Source organism: Saccostrea echinata, unplaced genomic scaffold (assembly GCF_033153115.1).
Source record: "Saccostrea echinata isolate AGI-Se365-2 ecotype Australia unplaced genomic scaffold, CSIRO_AGI_Sech_v1 ptg000030l, whole genome shotgun sequence".
NCBI lineage: Eukaryota > Metazoa > Mollusca > Bivalvia > Ostreida > Ostreidae > Saccostrea > Saccostrea echinata.
The window spans coordinates 11,524,535-11,547,111 of record NW_026889779.1 but is presented as its reverse complement, the minus strand read 5'-3'; the positions used below and the strand labels follow the sequence as shown (position 1 = coordinate 11,547,111).

The 22,577-nt window shown below is 35.4% G+C and overlaps 2 protein-coding genes across 2 annotated transcripts; one reads left to right on the top strand and one right to left on the bottom strand.

Annotated features, from left to right (window-relative positions):
- The first annotated feature begins 5,960 nt into the window (after nt 1-5,960).
- Nucleotides 5,961-11,080, top strand: LOC133196808 (uncharacterized). The gene is made up of 5 exons (XM_061332664.1): nt 5,961-6,003; nt 6,140-6,317; nt 7,365-7,468; nt 9,136-9,261; nt 10,788-11,080. Exons 1-5 carry the CDS (start codon nt 5,961-5,963, stop codon nt 11,078-11,080), a joined length of 744 nt encoding a protein of 247 aa, XP_061188648.1.
- A 7,981-nt stretch (nt 11,081-19,061) lies between these two features.
- On the bottom strand, nt 19,062-19,661 carry LOC133196807 (putative nuclease HARBI1). The gene has a single exon (XM_061332663.1). The coding sequence runs from the start codon at nt 19,659-19,661 to the stop codon at nt 19,062-19,064; it is 600 nt and encodes a 199-aa protein (XP_061188647.1).
- Between the last annotated feature and the right edge of the window lie 2,916 nt (nt 19,662-22,577).

Here is a 22,577-nt window from a genome sequence, read left to right as displayed (position 1 = left end):
AAACTAGTAAGGCTGTTATGGCTAGAATATGGCAAGGTTGTGTACTCGTGTGCATGATTTGCATACCAAAAAATCAGAAAAATGAAGAAAGCCAAACACAATTTTAAAGCAAGTTATTTGTAAAGGAAATCTTTAAGGCAAAATTATTTTATCTAAAAAAGAACCCGTTTACGGTAGCTTAGCGGTAGGGCGTTGATTTGTGATCAATAGGCCCATGCAGGATCTCGTTCGCCGCGTATTGCCAAACCTAAGACGTTAACATAGGTAGTGACATTTCCTTCACCAAGCTCCAAGCATGAGACGTTTAAGTCACGAATCTTTCGGATGAAACCTTAAAAATTTACCGAGGTCCCGTGTCACGGTAGGCTTTGGCACTATAAATAACTTTCACTGCTCAATGGCCCTGAGTGCCGAGTAAAGGTCTAAGTTTGAAGCCCTTCATCGGCATACGTTGACGTCTCGATATGAGTGAAAGATTCTCGAATTGGACGTTAAACAACAAACAATCAATTTAAAAAAGAATTTTAAATAAGACATTTTTAATTGAAAAATGTAGGGAGAAATCATACTGCAATCTTGAAAGAATTGACTTAAAATTATAAAAGTGCGTACGAAATATAAAAATAATTATATAAATTCTCTATAAACATCATACATTTATACATCGTTCTCCTTATTGTTTAAACTGTTCACTTCGTCGACATCGGATTGATGGACGCATCAAGTCGACTTCGTGTCATCATTGCGTTATCTTATCCTGTTCACATAACGTAATGTTGGACGACATGAAGTCGACATCATGTCAACATCTTACCTTTTTTCCCGTTATCATTGTTCACATTGTTGATATTGCAGTGTTTCTAGTCCTTTCTAAGGAGGAAATTCTTCAAAATCATGTCACTTTTAATTTTTTTAAATATTCCCAAAAACCAAAATGAATTTGAATTACCATATCTATATTGGATTCCAAAACTTCATAAAAATCCTTACAAACAAGGATACATAGCGGGTTCCAGTAAGTGTTTTACCGAGCCTCTTTCTTTACTCCTTACTAAGATATTAACAGTAGTGAAGGAGAAACTTCAAGAGTACTGTGCAACAATATATTCGAAAAGTGGTGTAAATCAGATATGGATACTAAAAAATTCCAAGGAACTTTTGGTTCATTTGAAATCACAAAATTTTACCAAAATCAACAACATAAAAACTTCGACTTTTCAACTTTATATACAACTATTCCCCACGATAAATTAAAGTCCAGACTTTCTGACATCGTTGACAGCTGTTTTTTCAATAAAAATGAAACTAGTAAATTTACTTACCTTGTCACTGGTCATTTGCAAAATCACTTTGTTAAAAAACAATCTGATTGTACACACAAGTACTCTGAAGCTGACATTAAAAAGATGCTCGAGTTTCTGATTGACAATATCTATGTGATATTTGGAGACCAGGTCTTCCAACAATTTATTGGAATTATCATGGGTACCAATTGCGCCCCGTTATTAGCAGACCTATTTATTCATATGGAGCAGAATTTGTTCACAATCTTTTACGTGAAAACTTGTTGTGGCCTTCAACTCGACATTTAGATATATCGACGACGTATTGTCAATTAACAAGAGTTATTTCCATTCTTATGTCGACACGATATATCCCGGTGACCTTGAGATGAAAGATACCACAGAGTCTGACACATCTGTTTCATATTTGGATATTTTATTAGAAAAAGACGTTAATGGTAATCTAACAACAAAGTTTTATGATAACCGTGATGACGTTAACTTTTCAATAGTCAACTTCCCTTACTTATGTAGCAATATACCCTTATCACCTGCATACGGGGTTTATATCCCTCAGGTGATTCGGTACATCACAGCATGCTCTACGTATGAGCGATTTCTAAAACGAGGTAAGTTAATGACAAACAAGTTGATGTAACAAGAATATCTACAGTCTTGTTTAAAGTCAACATTCGTAAGTTCTGTGGTCGATACACTGACCTTGTCAGCAAATACAATTTATCATTAAGTCAAATGCTGACCGACTTTTTTCATACTAATTGTATGCCATTATTTACAAAACGAATTGTCGACGGAGTTTTCCGTTATTTCCCGATCATGACAAGGAGCACACGGCGGGTGTGACCGGTCGGCAGAGGATGCTCACTCCTCCATGCACCTGATTCCACTTCTGATGTTTTAGAGGTCCGTGTTAGCACTGTTCGTTATCTCCACATATTTCATGATTCAATAGCCAGGGATTTAATCAACTTAGTAACCGCTCTAAAAACCGTGATTGCATCAGGCGTTCAATTTTTTCATAAAATGGAGACTTTTATAGAAACTATAAAGCAAATTTAAAAAAAAAAAATGGTTTCAAAAATGACGTATAGCGTCTAGCTAATAAAGATGTATTGATATTGTCATAATTAGGTCATCATCAGAATAAAGTCTGCGACCACTTCTATCCTCTCAACAGATCAATAGTTAATGTGATCGTTAAAAATGTGCTCCTCCTGGAGCGTGCTTCTCAATGATGGTTAATTTCCGTTATAAACCAATTGATAATAAATGGAAAACTGGTTTCTGTGTACCACTCATTAATCATATTGTTCTGTGTGTTAAAAGAATATCCACCTTGGTTCATATAAATTCTAATGAACTGTATACCTGGTATAAAACTATGCCTCTTAGTGATTCTTAAAGTTATCATTCTTCCTAATCTTTATAGATTAAAAATTGGTTAAGAATGTTCCAGAGATAGGATACAGAGAGTTTATAATATATATGTAGGACTCCAAAGTCCGATGGTGACGCCAAAGTCCGATGGTCTCGCCAAACCCCGATGGTCTGCGCCAAACCCCGATGGTTTGACGCCGGTACGGACGCCAAAGTCCGATGGTCACGCTAAAGTCCGATGGCTCGTTTCCTATAATACACGTGCGCTAAAGTGCGATGGTCTGACACGCCAAAGTCCGATGGTGCCGAGAAACAATTAACGTTTATGACGTCACAATATTCCGACGTCAATCCTCGACGCCATAGTCCGTAATTCAAAACCATAATTTAGGATGAGTCATCGAATACAATTTGACTGATTTTACTTAATGTTTGAACTCACCTGAGTTATTAAGATTAGTCCTTGCACACCAATTGGCGGATAAGGTTTAGTGATGGGTTGCACCAACCCAAGACATTAAGGGTTAATCCTTGTACACTATTCGATTGAATAGTTTTAGTCTCGCACCCCAAAAGAGGTTTGACTGATTAGGGCTAGTTTCTCTCCCATCCAGGATATGTTACAGACGTTTTGACCGATTAGGGTTAGCCTCGCAGACATCCAAGAGATTAGGGTCAGCCTCGCACCCATCCGAAAGATTAGGGTTAGCCTCGCACCCATCAGAGAGTTAGGGTTAGCATCGCACCCATCCGAGAGATTAGGGTTAGCCTCGCACCCATCCGAGAAATAAGGGTTAGCCTCGCAACCACTTAAGAATATATGGCCAGTGGTACAATATATTCTTTGCGTTTTTTAGTGAATCATATTACTTTGGCGTTTAAATACTTAAAATTGATTTATTTTAAACCGTTTTACCTTGGCGTGGCGCGGCATCGCAATTTGGCGCAGATGTAATATGACGTTATAAACAATACTATTTTTTCTGCGCCATCGGACTTTGGCGTGTGAACCATCGGGGTTTGGCGCAGACCATCGGACTTTGGCGTGACCATCGGGCTTTGGGGTCCTACATATATATTGTATCTACCTGTACTACAGTAATGACAAACAAGAGGCCCATGGGCCACATCGCTCACCTGAGCACATTGGCTAGGCAAAAGCACAAATTAGTTCAGTATTGAAAAGACCGGGGGAGGGGGGGGGGGCTTGAATTTTAAACTACCTGATGATGCTTCCATGTCAATGTAACAAATGGCTTTGTTGTACTTGAGAAGATTTTAAAAAAAATTCCCATATATTCCTTTGTAAAAATTTGATCCCCCATTGTGGCTCCTCCCTATCCCAGGGGTCATCAGTTGAACAAACTTGAATCTACACTACCTGAGGATGCTTCCATATCAATATGACTAAACATAGCTTTTCTGTTCTTGAGAAGAAATATTTCTTCTTTATGTTCTTATGTTAAACTTTCCATTCCCCACTGGGCCCCACCCTACCCCTGCGGGTCATCATTTGAACAAAATTGAATCTACACTACCTGAGGATGCTTCCATATCAAAATGACTAATCATGGTTTGCAGTTCTTCAGAAGAAGATATTTTCCTTTATATTTCTATGTAGAACTTTGATCCTCCCTTGTGGCCCCGCCCTACCCCCGGGGGTCACGGTTTGAACAAACTTGAATCTACACTACCTGAGGATGCTTCCATATAAATATGACTCATCATGGCTTTTTGCTGTTCTTGAGAAGAAGATTTTTAAAGATTTTTCCTATATATTTCTATGTAAAACTTTGATCCTCCATTGTGGCCCCGCCCTACCCCCGGGGGTCATGGTTTTAACAAACTTGAATCTACACTACCTGAGGATGCTTCCATGTAAATATGACTCATCATGGCTTTGCTGTTCTTGAGAAGAAGATTTTTAAAGATTTTTCCTATATATTTCTATGTAAAACTTTGATCCTCCATTGTGGCCCCGCCCTACCCCTGGGGGTCATGATTTGAACAAACTTGAATCTACACTACCTGAGGATGCTTCCATATAAATATGACTCATCATGGCTTTGCTGTTCTTGAGAAGAAGATTTTTAAAGATTTTTCCTATATATTTCTATGTAAAACTTTGATCCTCCATTGTGGCCCCGCCCTACCCCCAGGGGTCATGATTTGAACAAACTTGAATCTACACTACCTGAGGATGCTTCCATATAAATATGACTCATCATGGCTTTGCTGTTCTTGAGAAGAAGATTTTTAAAGATTTTTCCTATATATTTCTATGTAAAACTTTGATCCTCCATTGTGGCCCCGCCCTACCCCCGGGGGTCATGATTTGAACAAACTTGAATCTACATTACCTGAGGATGCTTCCACATGAGTTTCATCTTTCCTGGCCCTATGGTTCTTGAGAAGAAGATTTTTAAATGATGCCATTATTTTTTCAGTAATTCCTAATTATCTCCCCTTGAAAGAGGGCATGGCCCTTCATTTGAACAAACTTGAATTCCCTTTACCCAAGGATACTTTGTGGCAAGTTTGGTTGAAATTGGCCCAGTGGTTCTTGAGAAGAAGTCGAAAATGTGAAAAGTTTACAGACGGACAGACAGACGGACGCCGGACAAAATGTGATCAGAAAAGCTCACTTGAGCTTTCAGCTCAGGTGAGCTAAAAATGTGCCATGACGTCTGTTTGTAGGCAGAGCATTTAGTTAATTTTAACTTACTCAAATTTTTTTATTAGCTAGATGCAAGGAAATAGCCGGGTTTTTGCAAAGAGGAGGCATAAGGAATGTCTTTTACAGCAATTTAACCCCCCCCCCCCCCTCGATTTATTTTTTTTTCGGAGTAGGGTGGGGGTCAAAACTCTGAGCATCACACGAAAAATGAATCACTTGGTAGTATAATGACTGAGGGAGAGCAGACGGCACCTCCTTTAAATCCGCCACTGCTCGAACACATGATGAATACTGTTTAATCGAATTCGGTTAATTATCAAAAGTTCATCAATGACTTATCACTGTACTAGTCAACAATTCTTCGTGCTAATACTGACTGTAAATTTAAATGACGACTGTCCAAAGCTCTGTCCAGTTTTTAATAATCACGTAGTGCGACTTTATCCAAGCTATATATACTCATACCATTCTATTATTCGTCGTGATTTACTTGCATTTAAATGTTTTATTTTTATTGAATTAAGAAGGATTAAAACAGCGTGTTATTCAACTATGATGTTTTAATAGAGGAGATTTTAAAGAACATTAAAAATACGTACAAAATGGATGTCAGACTATTTATACTTCCTTTCTTCTTAATTTTGGGTAAGGTAATCAAATTAATTTATCATCTGTTATAACATACATCTCAAATTCTTCAATTATTTGTTTCTTTATATCTATTCTGTAGTCATTCTTTATGAGGAGTAATGCATAGTTCATTCAAATTTTAAACTTAAAGATGGCTGCCATGGTTGTTCCTATCCACGCTTTATTCAAAACGTGACATGGCGAGACACCACTAAAGGCCGTGTTGTATACGGAGATACCAAGATGACTGGCTGGGCTTTTATGGCCTTTAGCCAGATGATCTCAGACTGGGAGTGTTACATGAAGGACGAACATTTTATTGTGTCAAGGTAACTTTACACTTGTATTATTTTCTTCTTGATCATTAACATCTGTTCTTTTCTTTCCGTGACGTGATATATGTGTAGTACAAGAGAAATTGCCTGCCTTCGACATGTCTTCATAACACACGTAACACTTTTTTATACGAATAACAAGTTCCTGAATAAAAGAAAAAAAAAATGTTGATTAAAATGTAGACTTAAGAAAGTAGTTCAGATCCCTGTGGTTTAAAATTGTTCTGCATATAATGTAAAAGGTGAAGATAACAAAAAGGGATCAATCTCAAAAATCTAGTAAAAAAATGAATTAAGAACATGGTAAAAACACTGATCCTCAGAAACATCAGAGATGAGATCAAGTGCCTATAGGGGCAGTAAGCATCCCATTTCGGACGATCACAGCCGCTGTGAGCCCTATGTATTAATCAGTAATCCATTGTCAAATTTAATATGAAAACAATGACCTAACAATTGGAATGAAACATGTTGGACAAAATAAGACCCAACGATAGAGCTGTATTTATAAGCAGTGTCATTATTCATATAACGTCATAGAATTTGCGAAATGCTGACTTTAAATGAGGGTGTTGAAATCCCTAATATAACAAGTTATTTGTCAGTAGGCTGCCTCGGTTCGAAAATTGATCGTACCCGGATCATGCTCTTTTGTATCGAATCAGCTGGGAGACATAAACACCATATGCAAGTGATAGTGTATAATACTACATAAATGAGGGAAGTTGACATTGGAAAAGCTGAAATCATCTAGTTTGTCGTACAGTTTAGCTGTTAGTTGGCCATCAGACGCGGATCCAGCCTTCGAGAACCTTAATTGACACTTTTACCTTTATTACATCGATGTATAGCATTGAAAAATATAATTATATGAAATATTTTTGTTGGTTTTAGAGTGCCCTCGCCTGGCCTTTATCGTCTATAGTCAGTAAAACAATACATTCATACCATATTGTCAAAAACAACCTTAAAATATGTATATTATTATTCAGAAAAGAAAGTAATATCTTTTCTCAACTTTGAAGAAAATATTTTGATCAGGTCAACTACAACAATCAAAGTGTTTGGAGCAGAAGTACATGCATATCTCTGCCAGAAGCTGAGTAGAATTGGCGAAAATGCTATATACTATTACGCAATGACAGGTAAAATATATGAGACATGATTTTTTTTTCTTAATTCATGACAATGGTCTTCCATATGTGCAATAGTGGTTGGAAAGTTTTTAAAGGTAATCTGAGTCAATCAGGTGACTTATTGCTATGTGTTTTGTCCGTCTGCATCCGTTGTGCATCGGTCGTAAACAATTGAACACGTTCTTCTTCTTCGGAAACCGTTCACGGTAGCTCAGTCGGTAGAGCGCTCGCTTCGTGATCGGGAGGTCGTGAGTTCGAATCTCGGCCGCGACTGACCTAAGTCGATAAAAAATGGGTAGCAACTGTTCCTTCGCCATGCGCTCGGCACTTTGAAGTGAAAGTTGCGGGTCCTTCGGATGAGACCTTAAAAACCGAGGCCCCGTGTCACGACAGGCGTTGGCACGATAAAGATCCCTCACTGCTCAATGGCCCTGAGTGCCGAGTAAAGGTCAAAATTTGAAGCCCTTCACTGGTATATGGTGACGTCTCTATATGAGTGAAATATTCTCGAATGGGACGTAAAACAACATACAATCAATCAATCTTCTTCGGAACCACAAAACCAATTTTAACCAATCTTATATATGGAATTTATGAATAATGGAAAACATAAATTGTGAAATACATGGTCTCTGCCTAAATGGGACCTGAGTAAGTAGGCAAAACTAATCAACATCAATGCAATCTTCAAAAATCGTATTCTTTACATCTAGGTATCAAACAAACTGTTACACTGTTTATAATAAACAATGAACCCTATATCATAATTTTGAAATTCATGACCCAGGGTTCATATTCGACCAGGGTGGGGCACATATTGAAATTTATTAAAAAGCGTGCATTTTTCTTCTTTATTTCTTAACTTCTAGGAGATAAACAACGTAAATATGATAGAGATTATATGAACTAAAATTTTGGTGCAAATGTCCAGACTTGTTAAAGGTGGGGACAAAGGGGTCATAGCATGAGTAACTCACGATACTCAGATGACCATCAATTAAGGCCCATGGGTATATTATTTTTAAATACTAAAATCCCATTTTTATAAACTCTCTCTCTGACAAGTTATCTGGATAGGCAGTATTAGTTCATCTTATGCATCATTTGTAGAGAAAAGGGAGATCAAATCAAGATAAATGTATCTATGATTAATAATCTTTTTGGACCGGATGTTACACTTTTTTTAATAACAAAATAATATTTTTCATTGAAGGTAGGAATATGACATTATTTACTTGATAATGATTGAATATGAAAAAAAGACTTCTTTCAGTGAAAGAACAAGGCACAAGACAAAAAAGTTAAAGAAATGTGTTCGAATGAAACTATATTTGAATTCATGATCATTGAGTTTGAAGAGGAAATAACCGCAGCTCTAACGCTTTTCAAGTTATGAATGAAATAAAAGCCTTTATTTTCCTAACTTTGGTCACGCAAATACTCCCTTGATATCATTTTATCATATACATTCATAAAGCCAAAAGTCCTCGTTTTTTTAATGACCCTCGTGCATGGAAATAGAAAGCATCGATGAAGGTCACTTTTGATATTACTATTATAAAATACTTGCAAAATATGCTCAATTGATGATAATGCCATTGCTGGAATTTTTTTCTGTGTTTTTAAATCTGACTTTTATTACTTAATATTTACCTCTGAAAATATTATTAAAACAGATGAGGAAGAGAATGCTGACAAAGAAAGAGTACATGTAACTGCAGCCCTGGTACAGGATGTCTGCACTGTCTGTAATCCGAAGTCTTCTCCAGCTGACGAGGAGTTCCGAGTTCTAGTCAGAGAAGGTATGGATTCAACAATGTTGTGGGTGTACATCAATTTTGGTGTACATCAATTTTTGTGCTTGTCAATGTAAAAAAAAATTATACCATCCCTACAGCTGTATGAAATGATTACTGGTATTTCTCTTAAACTGTTGCATCGGAAATCTTCAGGATGTTGCATTTGAAAAAGAAAAAAGAAAGATTTCATTGAGAAAACCTCAGGGATATCACAGCTAAAAACGTAATCAAAGAAAAATCATAAAGATTCTACATTTGCATATACTAATGAACACATACTAAATGTTGATAGAATACAGTAAGATCGCAAAGCGAGGTCTCCTACCTAAGAAGGTTTTTGACAAATCAAGAAGAAATATATACCTTGCAGACTGAACCAAAAATACCTTTTTCTATGCAAAATTTTGACACTGATCAATGTCAACACGATTGTTAAATATGAAAAAGACATTGATGAAAAAAGAAAGAACTGCGAACGATATTATTGTTCTCCCGCCTACCTCCAAGTCAATTTTCAAAAGTTAAGATATTCGAATGATTTTTAATATTTATATTGATATTTATATGGATTTTCATAAAACATTACTTCTTTGGGAAAACAACGAGAGATAACTCTAAAATTTTGGTAAAACTCGTGTTTTTCACTATAGAAATCAACGGAAAACGGAAAATATTTTTGAAACATCTTCCCCCCCCCCCCCCCCGTGAAACAAAAATTCCTTTTTACGGGTAATATGGACTGTCATTTCACAAATTCATACCAAAGCTTTTTGTGTTTCACGGGGGGGGGGGGGGGGGGGGGGAACATATGTTTATATACAAAAAACGACAAAAATGCTTATTTTTTCAGCAATTTCTAAGTGCTTTACAACTGAAACATTATATTTTACTAATATATATTCTTAATTTTATATGCATAAAACATAAGAAAAGATTTAAGAAACATTTATTCATATCCAAGACTATTTCAGAATATGGTGTTGCTTTATAGCCCGATTTCAGTGGAAATATCGTCTACCCCCCTTATTTCAAGAGCTGGAATTAGGGATATTTTATTATATAGCACTGGAATTAAAATAATTAATCAATTACCATTGAACTGTTCTTTGTATTAAACAAAGATTTTATGGCCAAATTGTCATCAATATTGAAATAAATGGTTGTAAAATGTAGGCGGGAATCGGGAGTTACCGTGCGTAGTTCTTTCATTAAGCCACCTTTAAAATGCCCTCTCCCGACTCAAGATGAAAAAATTGGGTCGGTAGGTAGGTAAAAAAAAATTTCTTAGAAAATTTCAATTTCAATGCTAAATTTTTAAGTCGGGCTATTTTTAGCCAGCCGGTTGGGAGAGGCAACTAAACAATTTTTTAAAGATGGCCTTAAGCAACAGTATTCCAACAGAAAATATAACTTTTTTGTCCACATTCTGATTGGTCTTTTCTTCGTTGTACCTATATGTATATCCCAGAAAAAATGATTTAATTAAAGATAATCGGACAATAATTGTTGATAAACATGTATCTTTAAAGGTACGCAAATCGACCCATCTTTAATAGAAGCGCCAGTTGTTGGATGTAATCCATGTGTTCTTCAGTGTGATTTACCAGGCTCTCCGCCAATACCTACCACAACAACAAACAAACCAACAGGAAAGACGGTTTTTAAAATAAAAAAGGAAAACCCATCAATCAAACCTTCCGGTAAAAACAAAATAAAGAAGAAATCTAATGCTGGACTCGTCGTTGGGATTGTAATTTCGGTTTTAGCCCTTGTATCTATTGGAGTAGGAGCTGCAGTTTGGTACTTCCGGTTTAGAAAATAAAAATATTGCTTATTATGTTTTTATTATGACTATTTTATGGTGTCGCAAGTTAAATAGTTTATATACAACACTGTAGACAAATGACCTAATCAGAAATTTCATAATTTTTTTCTTCGCCAACTTTACAGGTTGTTCATCATTCGAATAGGTGACATCACCTATTCAAAAAAGTGATATCCTCATTCAAATTTAGTAAATGATGTCAAACTACTCGAGTAGGTGATATCATTTTTTTTAATTTTCGAATAGGTGATATCATCTTTTCGAATTGGTGATATCACCTTTTCGAAATAAATAGGTGGTATCACTTATTCGAATAGTGATATCCCCTATTCGAATTGAATAGGTAATATTACTTTTACAAAAATGTTATATCACATATTCGTTTTGAATTGGTAATATCACTTATTCGAATAAGTGATATCACCTATTTGCATTTCTTTCAACATTAAATAATAAATGGTCCATTCTTCAAGAAAATCTAGCTTCAATGCAAAGAAAAGGGATTGAATTTTAAAAGGCTTTTGATTAACAATTTTATTTTCTAAGCATCGATTTAAATATGATGATATTGATTTCGGTACAATCTTTTTTTTTTTAGCTCTACTGGTCAGACCTGATGAGCTTATGCGATAGTAAGGCGGCCGTCGTCCGTCTGCCCCTCCGTCTGTCTGTGAACAATTTTTCAAAACGCTACTCCTCATACAGTTTTGGTCCGATTTCAATATAACTTGGTAAACAAGTACACCACACTAATTTAATGCATCGGTTTTTGATTTCTATGAACGATGTTGCCATGGTTACTAAAAATAGAAATTTCTGTGAATTTACTTTAAAAAGCTATTCCTGCTACAGTTTTGGTCTGATTTCAATATAATTTGGCATGCAAGTAGACTGCACTACGACACATAATTTAGTGCATATGTCTTTGATTATGATCAACGGTGTTGTCATGGTTACTAAAAATAGAAATTTCTGTAAAATCCCTTTAAAACATTACTCTTGCTACTGTTTTGGTCTGATTTCAATCAAATTTGGCACACAATTAGACTACACTACGATACATAATAGTTTATATCGGTTTTTGATTTCAGTGAATGGTGTTGCCATGGTTACTAAAAATAGAAATTACTGTGAAATACTGAAATTCTGTGAAAACGCTACTCATCCTTCAGTTTTAGTTTGATTTCAATATAATTTGGTACACAAGTAGACTGTATTAAGATACATAATTATATTGATTGCTGCGTGTTGCAAAGTTTCAAATCCAAGTGCTACTTTTCTTTTGTTATACGTACAGACCAGTAAAGCTACAGTCTCAACAGAGACTTCTGGTTTTAAAAAAAAGATTGTATAAGAATCTCTGGACTTGCTGAACTATTTGAATAAGTTCTGTCACTTTCTTTTTCAAAATGAGTAGGTGTTATCACCTATTCGAATAGATATCACCTATTTGATTTAAATAGTGATATCACAATAGTATTTGATATTTCAAATCAAATAGATGATGTCATTAATTCTAATAGATGATATCACATATTCGAAAAAGTAATGCCTTTTATTCAAATAAATGGTATCATCAGATGAAATTGGTGATATCACTTATTCGAATAGGTGATATCACCCATTCAGAAGCTGAATTTTGATATCACCAATTCGATTAGGTGGTTTCACCATTTTAATAGGTGATACCACCTATTCGAATAGATGATATCACTTAAGGAGGGATTCTTGTCTGGTTTTTGACTTAATGAAATACTCAAAGTATATTTGCTTACATGTCTTTTATAATTAGATGTTAAGGGTTTTAAAGATCATATTTTTCTTTCTTTTTCATAGTTGTACAATTTGATTGATTGATTGTATATTGTTTTACGTCTGTACAATTTGAAATAGTAATGGTAAACCGACTTTGAAATCTAGCAGGGACTGTATTTTTGGCGGAATAGCGGCGTATGAAAATCTCTTTTTCTGCTTCTCAAAATTACTACAGAACAATGAATTTAAAAGGCAATTTTAAAAAAATCAAAGGCTTACGGAAATTTTTGAAGTAGCTGAAATTGATAATAATGGACTAAAGTGTTAAAATATATCAAATAAATATGACTTTCTAGGCAAATGACAATCTTAAAGCCTTTGAAAGCTAAGGCTTCTAAGAACAGATTCAAGTAAAAATTCAGTAAAAATGTTTTTTTTCTCTCTTAATAAACGGTCAAAACTTTTGGTTTTTGTATCATTTTGTACCTTAACATGACTACTTTACCATATGTAAAAATAATATAATTTTGAATATTCAAAGCATATTAAATTAGCTAATATTCCCTTAAAAAAATTGATAAAGATAGAGGAAATTCGGGTTACTAAATATCTATTTAGTTTAACTGTTTATCTCCATTTGATATTATCATCTGGTAGACCATTTGTTGTATCAACTTTTTATGCAAAAAGAACAAGATGAAATCTTTCATCTTATAAATAAGCATTACATGATTAGCAACAATATTGTTTTTAATCTTAATGACAAGGAAAATATAATGACCTTGACCTTTTAATTAAACAGTCAAATTTAATGTAATTTATGTCATCACTTATTGTCTTCTTCAATCTGTGACAATTTCATTAATATTTAGATATGATAAACACGGAAGAATACATCCTTAATGACAGTAAACACCAAAAATGCCCGTTATAAGGGTATCAGTAATTTTGATTTACAGTTCTAGTACATTCCAAAGAAAAACGAAAAGTGATCTATCTTTTTAAGCCTTTAAACATTACAAATTCTGAGCAGTTTAAAAACAATGTAATAACTGCCGTTTTTATAGAGAATTAAAACAAGTTTATTTAGTTTTGGATTTATAATTGATAAACTAACACATGTAATAACTTTACAAAACTGAAATAAAAACTTGGATTAGAAAACTTGAGTTTTGTTCTTAATACAGCCAAGGGAACATGTACTGCTAAATAATGCTTAATATAGGTATGGAACCGGGAGTAGAGACTCACTCTGAATATGTTATATTGGAGTTTGAGATATATTCAATGTTATTTATCTACTGTTTTTATGTTAAATTCATTTCTGAATTTTGTATAAGATTGAATGAATGAAAGAAATAAAAAACTTTAACTTTGTATTTTCCAGTAAAGATAAACCGTTCACGGTAGCTCAGTCGGTAGAGCGCTCGCTCCGTGATCGGGAGGTCGTGATTTCGAATCTCGGCCGCGACAGACCTAAGTCGATAAAAAATAGGTAGCAACTGTTCCTTCGCCATGCGCTCGGCACTTTGGAGTGAAAGTTGCGGGTCTTTCGGATGAGACCTTAAAAACCGAGGCCCCGTGTCACGGCAGGCGTTGGCACGATAAAGATCCCTCACTGCTCAATGGCCCTAAGTGCCGAGTAAAGGTCAAAATTTGAAGCCCTTCACCGGTATATGGTGACGTCTCTATATGAGTGAAAAATTCTCGAATGGGACGTAAAAACAACATACAATCAATCAATCAATCAATCCAGTAAAGATAAAATTTGTAGTTTTTACTGGGACGGGTAATACCGGTATTTACCACTGGTAATTCCCAACACTGGTATTTCCTGACCAACCCCTGCCCCAACTCTAACTCAAACGCAAGTGACTATGATTTGCAGACACTTGGTTCTTATCTACATTAGGATATCATCTACATTAGGATGCTTGGAAATTGATTTGAGAAACAGAAGCTTTAATTGCTTGCTCCCGAAAGGAAGCACTCTGAAAGAATCTTTCGTTACACTCCCTTAGTCTTATATCGACTGATTGCAGCCCTTACTCTGGCCCATCCATCGTCCATCATGTCATTTCAACCTATTTTGGTTTTTCGGTTCTTTAAAAGATTTACTAATATATTCCTAGGTAAACATTTGACTCATATGGTGGTCAACTAAATCAAAGGGGCCATGATGTGAACAAATTCGAGTCTGCATTATATACAGAAACATACACAAAAGTTATAGTTTTCTAGCCTGGTTGTTCCTGGAAATATTTATACATAACTATACCCTAAGGTTATAGTAGCTCATTCATTACAGCGCTTGCTCTGTGATGGGAAGGTCGTGGGTTCAAGCCCCGGCCACAACGAACCAAGTCGATAAAAATAAGTATCTGTTCCTTCACCAAGCGCTACACACTAGAAGTGAAAGTTGCGGGTCTTTTGCATGAGACCTTAAAAACCGAAGCCCCGTGTCATGGTAAGCGTTGGCATGATAAAGATCCCTCACTGCTCAATGACCCTGATTGCCGATTAAAGGTCAAAATTTGAGACATCTCTATGTGAGTGAAAATTAACTTCTCGAATGGGGCGTAAAACAACATACAATCAATCAATCAATCATGACTACACCTTCATTTTTAAATAGCCCACTGGATTTAGAGTTTTTTAAGTGCAAGTGAGCTGTGCTTATCAAGTTTGTCTGGCATCCACCCGTCTGCCCGTCAGCCAGTTTGTCCAAATCTTTGCAAGTACATTTTCACAGCTTTTGCTTCTTTGGAAAGACTGGAACGAAATTCAAGCGACCCGGGGTCTCTAAACACTTGTAAAATAAAAAAAAAACCTCAAACATTTGCAAGACAAAAAATTATTATATCAGTTTTGAATTTGCAAGCATTCGTTTATCCCCTTCATGAAAGGAGGTCACTGACTCTAATAGAAATTCATAGATTCCTTTGGTAGAACAAGGCTTTAATTTGTTTAATTGACAAATAGGTACTATTTATATTTACTGATCAAAATTGGTAAAAATGGCCTTTGACCTAGTTTTACCAAGATAAGAGGTTTCATTTATTCAAATGTTCATTGCTTAGAAAGAAAAATACTCATGTGCGCGCTGTGGCACATTGGCCTCTTGAAAACTATATTTCCTTATCACGAGATAATGCTTTCCTCTTTAAAAAACTTTTTCAACCGACAGTCGTTTTTTCAAGTACTTTAGCTCACCTGAGCTGAAAGCTCAAGTGAGCTTTTGTGATCACATTTTGTACGGCGTTGTCTAACAGTAAACTTTTTAAATTTTCGATTTCTTCTCAAGAACCGCTGGGCCAATTTCAAACAAACTTGCCACAAAGCATTCTTAATTGATTGATTGATTGTATATTGTTTAACGTCCCATTCGAGAATATTTCACTCATATAGAGAGTTTTTAAGAGAGTTACCGTATGTCGGTGAAGGGCTTCAAATTTAGACCTATACTCGGCACTTAGGACCATTGAGGGTTCTTTAACGTGCCAATGCCTACCGTGACCTCGGTTTTTAAGGTCTCATCCGAAATACCCGTGACTTTTACTTCTAGTACCGGACGCTTGGCGAAGGAACAGTTATTACCTATGTTTACGTCATATGGCGTACTTGTTTCTCAGCCGGCGGTGAGCCCGGCGAAACGGCTGTGTTACTTTTTTCTGAGCCGGGGTTGCGCGCGCAGTTCCGGCATACGCCGCCTCTTTCGAACCGGCTACAATCGGCTGCTGAAAATTAAAGATGGCGTCAGATGAACAGTACGTATAAGTTGCAGGATATTTTTTCCTAATATTTTGGATTGTGTTGTAATAACAAGCAATTTATTTGTACTCAAAATCACATAAACATAGTCATTTTAACGAAAAAAAAAATTATAGCATCTTTTCTGCAATTCTTAAAGGTGTAAAACGATGCAGCAGAGTTGTAGAAAATTTTATTTGATGTTCTGTTTTAATTATCTTGACAGCCAAAGTGGATCTAAAACTTAAATCAAATAAAAGTTTTGGGGGGAGAAAAGATCAAAATAATGAAATCAGAATCTTATTTCTTTCTAAAAAAATACTTATTCTGTAAATAGAGCTATATCATATAATTATCTTTTTTGTAGTTACAAGGATTTCAAGGTATCACTACAATATGGACAAGTTGTTACAGTCCAAGTGTCTCCAGAACTTTTGGAATACTATAATTCCACAGGTTTGGTTCCATCAAGAGTTTTACTGAATTTTTATTACAAACAAGAATGCCTCATTATCAAGACTTATTTTAAATTGGAAATACAGCATTTATACTTCAAAATATTTGTATGTTATGGTATTTTAAATCGTATGAATGTTTAGATCCTGATGCTAAAAGTTTGGCTCAAACCCTAATTGTGCAAGCCGCTATGGAAAAACCGAGAAATAAGCAAAGTGAAGAAGTCCATGGACATGATTACCAAGAATCTAGTGATGAGCTGCCTGGTATGATGGTTATGATGATGTACTTGTGCATTTTTCATGAGCATAATTTTTACTTCAATCATAAGATTTATCCTTGTTTCTCTTTATGATATATAAAACTGTTCTATAATTTGTGTTTTTGTATAGATACATTTTTATTTCAAGACTAACTGATTTTACTGGTTTTATAGAAATTCCACCGACAGACACTGCTAGTGTATCCGGTGTCTCCTCGCCTACACCAACGTCACCTACTGGATGGCCAGAGAAAGCAGAAAATTGTTTGCTAGAGTATTTTGGGGAACTCGGCAAACTGCCAGTAAAAAATAAGTGGCTGAAATCGCAGACAAAATGAAAGACATTGGATATAATTATACCTCTGAGCAGTGTCGTCTGAAGATCAAATCACTAAAAGAAAGGCATGCTAGATTATCAAAAAAGAGAAGTAAATCAGGGGAGGGTGCTGTAGAGGATGTCCTGGAAGATAAGTTGGCCGAGCCGTTTTCTACTCCAGACTGCAAGCCAGTATATATCTCTGAATCTGGTAGGTGAAGCTATAAAAAATCTTTTTATAAAAATCTCTCAGTTTTAATTTTTGCAATAGTATTGGTGTATCCTGTATCATTATTTTTTTCTTTGTACTATCTACATGTATTTCCAATAAATGAATCCTGATTCTCAGAGTTCCAGTGACACAAGTGATGAGAAGTTGCAACCCATTTTAAAGAAAGTTAAAAAGTGTGGTAAGTAATTGTATTTGTAACTGGTTAAGAATCAATAAACTACTTGTTTTTCAAAGATTAATTATATTAACATCTTGCATATGGAACAGCATAAAAACCTAAATTTATTTTCAAAATTCTGGGTAGATAAAAGTCATATATTCCCTGAGACGACCGGTGCATCCAAGTGGCTTGGGGGTGCATAGCTGAATGTTACTGCAGAGAAGGACTGCTAAATCTTCTGTTGAAACGTCAGACTGGTTCTTTCTTGAAAAATCAATGGTCTTTTACTAAAGTTTCATACTTGCTTATATCCCCGGAAACTACTCCTAGACACATTGTAGTGGTACAAGAGAAACTCACGGAGTTCAAATTTCACCCAGGTTGCAAAAATGGATGTTAGATTAATGGTATATTTTTTCAATTTCAAAAATGTATAATATTGCAAAGAGTAAATCAAATGAATTACATTAATTGATAATTACATTAATAATTTTTTAGATAAAAAGCCAACTGTCAGTGTGATTGATATATTGGAAAAGGCAGAGCAAGACTCAGAGGAAAGGCACAAAGAAAAAATGGAAATGATGAAAGGATTTTTGGACATAACGTCAAAGATGGTAAAAAATGAATGAAGGACATGCCTTTGTAACAAACTGAAATGACAATTTTTAGTCAGAAAATTGTTATTATTATTCTTATTATTATCTCTGCAAGTTCCAAAGCAGCATTATTAATAGTTATTTCCAAAGTGCCAAGTACATGTGTCAATTATTGTTATGAATTATTTGATTAATGAAGATTTTTAATTTTTATTATTTTCAAGTTTTAGAAACTCCTGTGAGTATTCTGCTTCATTTATAGCTCTTGTGAGCTTGAAGCCCTAAGAACTCTTGTTTATTGTTGTTTGTTATCAATGTTATTTTCAAAATAAGCAAGTATTCTGTTTTAACCAAGTTTGCATAGACAATGTTCAGTTACACAGTCTGTTTGTAATGGTAATTCTCTTCAAAGGTCCTTGTGCATCGGTTTCTGCCATCTGCATTGGATTTACATCCTGTTAATGTTTAGATTTTCATCTAGGTCAAGAAAGTCTTCTAGTTCCTCACCACTACAAATGCACACATTGTAAAGAATGCATGCTGCCTGTATAATTTCACAAGTATTCTTGATTGTCCTATTATAAATGTATTTCAATCTGTGGAAGCGACCTTTCAGCAGTCCAAATGCCCGCTCAATAATTTGTCTTTTCGATGAGAGACATTTGTTAAAATAGGTCTGCTGTCTGGAAAGGTGCCCCGTATCTCTGTAAGGGGTTAAAAGCCAGACTCTTAAAGGGTAAGCTGCGTCTCCAAGCAGGTGAAACCGGCCAAAATCACATTTTTGGTAACCTGAATCCCACACGTCAGAATTTTTCAAAACTTTGGCATCATGGACTCTGCCAGGCCAACCAATATTGGTATGGATAAATTGCATATCATCTTTACATATGCCTTGAAGTATAACTGAGTGAAATCTTTTCCTGTTGTAATACGATTGGGGGTTTTCTGAAGGTGGTTCAATTTGGATATGAGATCCATCTATGGCTCCAATGATTCCAGGGAACTCATGGACACCCTTGTCATTGAAGTTGGTAGCAATCATATCCATTTCTGTTACACTTGGCCATGTTATAAATTTACACAATAGATTGTTAATTATACATTTAATCACTAGATTTTTATGCTTTAGAAAAGTGTATTCTGTCAACCCGAATCTATCACTAATTTCCATAGTATTTTCTTGGGATGCTAAGTACCGTAATGTCATCAAAATTTTCTTCTCAGTCTGGATTTCCTCTCTGCCTCCACTGTACTCCTTTTTTTCTAAGCTCTCGACTTCGACCAAGGTGCTGACACAATATTTCAGCGGTACCTCTTGAAACTCTAAAGAATCTCTTAAACGTATCTGGGAGAAACAACGGAACAGTTGTTTCAAAGAAGTTTTGAGTTTTCATTCTTGTCCTTCGTACCCTGCAGAGAGAGAGAAAAAAGAAAATCATGATTTCATAAACAGTAATAACCGGAATGACATGTACAATTGACTTTATTTTTAATAAATAACACTGAAAATGCATGCTAGGGTATATTTTTAATTAAGAATGCCTCACCTTCGATCAAGAATTAAGGCCTTTGTAGGCAAAGTAAAAGTGAACTCGTCATCCTCAAGCTGATCCAACAAGAAAGGAATTAAACAAAAAAAATATTTCGTTGTTGTCAGCCATATTTATTAATTCGCCGGTTTCAGTCGAATCACTTTTTTCTACGACAGCTTCCGGCGTGAGTCGGTTCGAAAAAATGTTCAGAAACAAGTACGCCCATAGGTTTCATGCGGCGCGGCGAACGAGAATCGTACCCGGGCCTCCCGATCACGAAGCGAGCGCCCTACCAATAGGCTTCCGTGACCGGTGCATTCTTAATTGAAGATTAAGTGTTTTTAAATGACAAGCCACGTCCTCCATCAAGGGTAGATAATTAGTATATGGAGAAAGTTAATGGCATCTTTCAAGATCTTCCTTTACAGAACCATTGGGCCAGGAGTTATGGAAACATCCTCAATGTAGATTCACGTTTGTTCAAATCATGACTCCCGAAGGTAAGGTGGAAACACAATAGGTTATCAAAGTTTTACATAAAAATATATAGGGAGAAAAAAATCTGCCAACGAAGAACAGCAGGGCCAGTTTGACTCGGGTGAGTGTTGTGGCCTATGGGGCTTTTGTTTTAATGGTTTCTTTGCAATATTAAAATGTAAAAAGTTATGTTCTTTCAACCTAACTTTGTTAAACGCGGAGAAACTTGGGAAAAAATGGGTTTGAAGTCTTCACATACTAGTGCCTCTTACACGTGTCCCTCGTGCGTGTCATCAGTTCTAACTATATCAACATATTTACTAAAAAGTACGTTACAGCAAAAATACAATTTTTTTTAAAAAAGTATCGCTGACGTATAAGCATTCATTACAGATTCCTTAGGCAGTGATTGCGTGCAACTTATGTATATTATTCATTAGGACTTTTACTGATTTTTTTTCTTTCAGTAACAAAACCTTAGGGATTCATTAAGAGGATAAGAATTACTAAGTTTAAATGTCGGAACTAATCACGAGATAACTTCGTGTATTTTGCCACGCTTCTGGTTATTTTTCCGTTCTTAAAACCTGAATTGTTAGAATGCTGCTCGTGACTGGCCTAGCTAGGTCGAGGGAAAGGCAAACTCATTAAGCTAAAATGCAGTAATGTTGTCGAACGATTTTGATTGCAGGTGATTCGAAAAAAAAAGATCCGAAGGCGGAATAGTCCTCGTGAGTATTTATTTCTTTCATTTTACAAATATAACTAGGTTTTCGGCATTTTGCCTTCCGTCTTGGGCTTTTTTGTATTATTATTTTTTATTGAATACATTTAATAGAAAAATGTATTTTTCTGAAAATTTTCAAGTTGTTTTGTAATTCTTTCGAGGATGCAACTGGATAAACTAGTATGTTTGATTCTTGGAAGGATTCTATTAAAATGTTATCACTATTTTAAATGTTCTTTCGAACACTAACGTCTGAATGTGCAAAACTGTCAAGGCCATTTGTGGATTTTGCGGTCTGCTGGACAATGATATATCGGTAATGATAAAGACAGTTAAGCTTACAAGTTAGTTCAAGGAACTTCCCGTAATCATCTTTTTCTTCTCCAATTGAGCTTCTTTCCTTTTCTTCAAAAATAAGGATCAAATTAACACTTGGTCTTTCACAGTTGTAAAGAATTTTATACATCGAAAACAGTTGCTTTCTTCCGGAAAAAAAAATGTATTTTGAAAATCATTTTCTCTCAGATTTTCAGTTCATCCCAGGCAGAATACATGTACTTAGAGATTTTTTTTGTTTTGTGAAAATAAATATGTTAAGGTCATGGATTCTAAAACATGATAGACACAAACAGTAAAAGCAGCGTCTACATGGGTATACTAAGGAGCTTAAATGTTCTGATCCACGGCTTACACAGAAGTTTGCTTAGAATCCCTCACAATCTGCACGTTGTACTGACGTTGTTTCTATTCTGTTGTCGTAAATATTCCATAATACCTTCTTTCCAGAACATTGAAATTGCATCAGGTATATAAATTAATGTTTCTTTTAATCTAGGGATATTCCGTTTAATTTACGAGATATCTACGCTGAAGGATCCAAAACAAGATGCCCATGTGTCATGATGATCACCTGAGTATCATGAGTTTTTCAGGTTATGACCAGGACTTATGTTCAAAAGCATTTACCGTTTAGTGAGAATTATGTTATCATTATCACATTCATGAAGCATATCTGCTAGAATTTCTGAAGTAAAGAAGATATGGAATACTGCATAATAAATTCCAATACATGACCTACTCAGTCCCATTGGTCAGAGGGGACATAAATATAATTTTTGTAGAGAGCTAGCTGATCACCAATTTTCCGGCTACAAATCCATATATAATGAAGGTTTTTAAAGATCTAGTTACCAACTTTAATTACCCCTACCTGAGGCCTGTGCCATGG

Bases quoted from the DNA above. Each gene is read 5' to 3' on its own strand.
- LOC133196808 (XM_061332664.1), top strand. From the start codon at position 5,961: ATGGATGTCAGACTATTTATACTTCCTTTCTTCTTAATTTTGG. The intron at 6,004-6,139 runs GTAAGGTAATCA...TTAAACTTAAAG, and splicing joins TCCTTTCTTCTTAATTTTGG to ATGGCTGCCATGGTTGTTCC. The intron at 6,318-7,364 runs GTAACTTTACAC...TATTTTGATCAG, and splicing joins GAACATTTTATTGTGTCAAG to GTCAACTACAACAATCAAAG.
- LOC133196807 (XM_061332663.1), bottom strand. From the start codon at position 19,661: ATGGATATGATTGCTACCAACTTCAATGACAAGGGTGTCCATGAGTTC.